This window comes from Chlorella variabilis (assembly GCF_000147415.1).
Source record: "Chlorella variabilis unplaced genomic scaffold CHLNCscaffold_290, whole genome shotgun sequence".
Taxonomy (NCBI): Eukaryota; Viridiplantae; Chlorophyta; class Trebouxiophyceae; order Chlorellales; family Chlorellaceae; genus Chlorella; species Chlorella variabilis.
In genome coordinates, this window is record NW_005434868.1 from 1488 (window position 1) to 2421 (window position 934).

Genomic DNA, 934 nt, shown 5'->3' on the forward strand with positions numbered 1-934 from the left:
GTCCCAAGGCCGCGGCCGCGCTGTTTGCCACACAGAAGGCGGCCCGCGTGCTGTCGGCCATCACCTCGCTGCGCAAGCTGCTCAACCACCCCAAGCTCATCTGGGACGCGCTCAACAGGCGCGCCGCGCTTTCCTCCCTGCTGCGCCCTTGGGGCGTCCTTGCAGCAGGGAGGGGGCCTGTCTGGAGGGGCCCTGCCAGAGGCTGCAGCCCCTTGGGCACTGTGTTGGGTCTGGCAGTGCACCGCTGGCTGCCACAGGCGATACGCGCAATTACCACCGACGCCGCCCCTGCCCCGCTCCCTCCCCCTGCGCGCCGTGCAGCCACGCCACGGGGGAGAAGGGGGCCGGCAAGGAGGCAGAGGGCTTTGAGGGCTGTGCCTCCTTCTTCCCGCCCAACACCTTTGGGGGCGGGCGCACCGGGCGCGGCGGCATGAACCCAGGTGCGACCGCCGGGCAGCTGTGCTGCCCGAAGCGCGCGTGCCTGCCGCCCCGTGCTCCTCCAGCCACGCCTCGCTCCTGCGGGCAAATGCCCGCGTGCTCGGTGCCGCCGTGCCCGCTCGGCTCCCCTGCCCCATTCCTCCAGCCACACCACGTCCTCTGCCACCCCCACCCCAACCCCACCCCCCCAGGCTGGGAGCTGCTGAGCGGCAAGTTTGCGGTGCTGGCGGGCCTGCTGGGCCTGCTGCGGTCCTGCACGCGGGACCGCATCGTGGTGGTGTCCAACTACACGCAGACGCTCGACCTGGTGGCGCAGGTGAGGTGGTGGGGTGAGGCGGTGGTGGGGTGGTGGCGGTGGTGGTGTGTGTGTGTGTGGTGGGTGGGGTGGGGTCGGGACTATGTGGGCAGGGTGGTGGGGTGCGTGCGTGTGGGGAGGATGGCGGGGTGTGGCGGAGTGAGATGGAGAGCAGGATGCTCCACCTCCGCCTCCAAGCCT

General features: G+C 71.4%; 1 protein-coding gene across 1 annotated transcript in view; it reads left to right on the forward strand.

The window, feature by feature from the left end:
• CHLNCDRAFT_55816 (hypothetical protein) overlaps positions 1-754 on the forward strand; it is a gene marked incomplete at both ends in the record, with an annotated part of 2109 nt that extends 1355 nt beyond the window's left edge. The window contains 2 exons of the mRNA XM_005842576.1: positions 322-440; positions 630-754. Of these exons, the coding sequence (XP_005842633.1) occupies positions 322-440; positions 630-754 (244 nt within the window). The remainder of the gene's footprint in view (positions 1-321; positions 441-629) is intronic.
• Between the last annotated feature and the right edge of the window lie 180 nt (positions 755-934).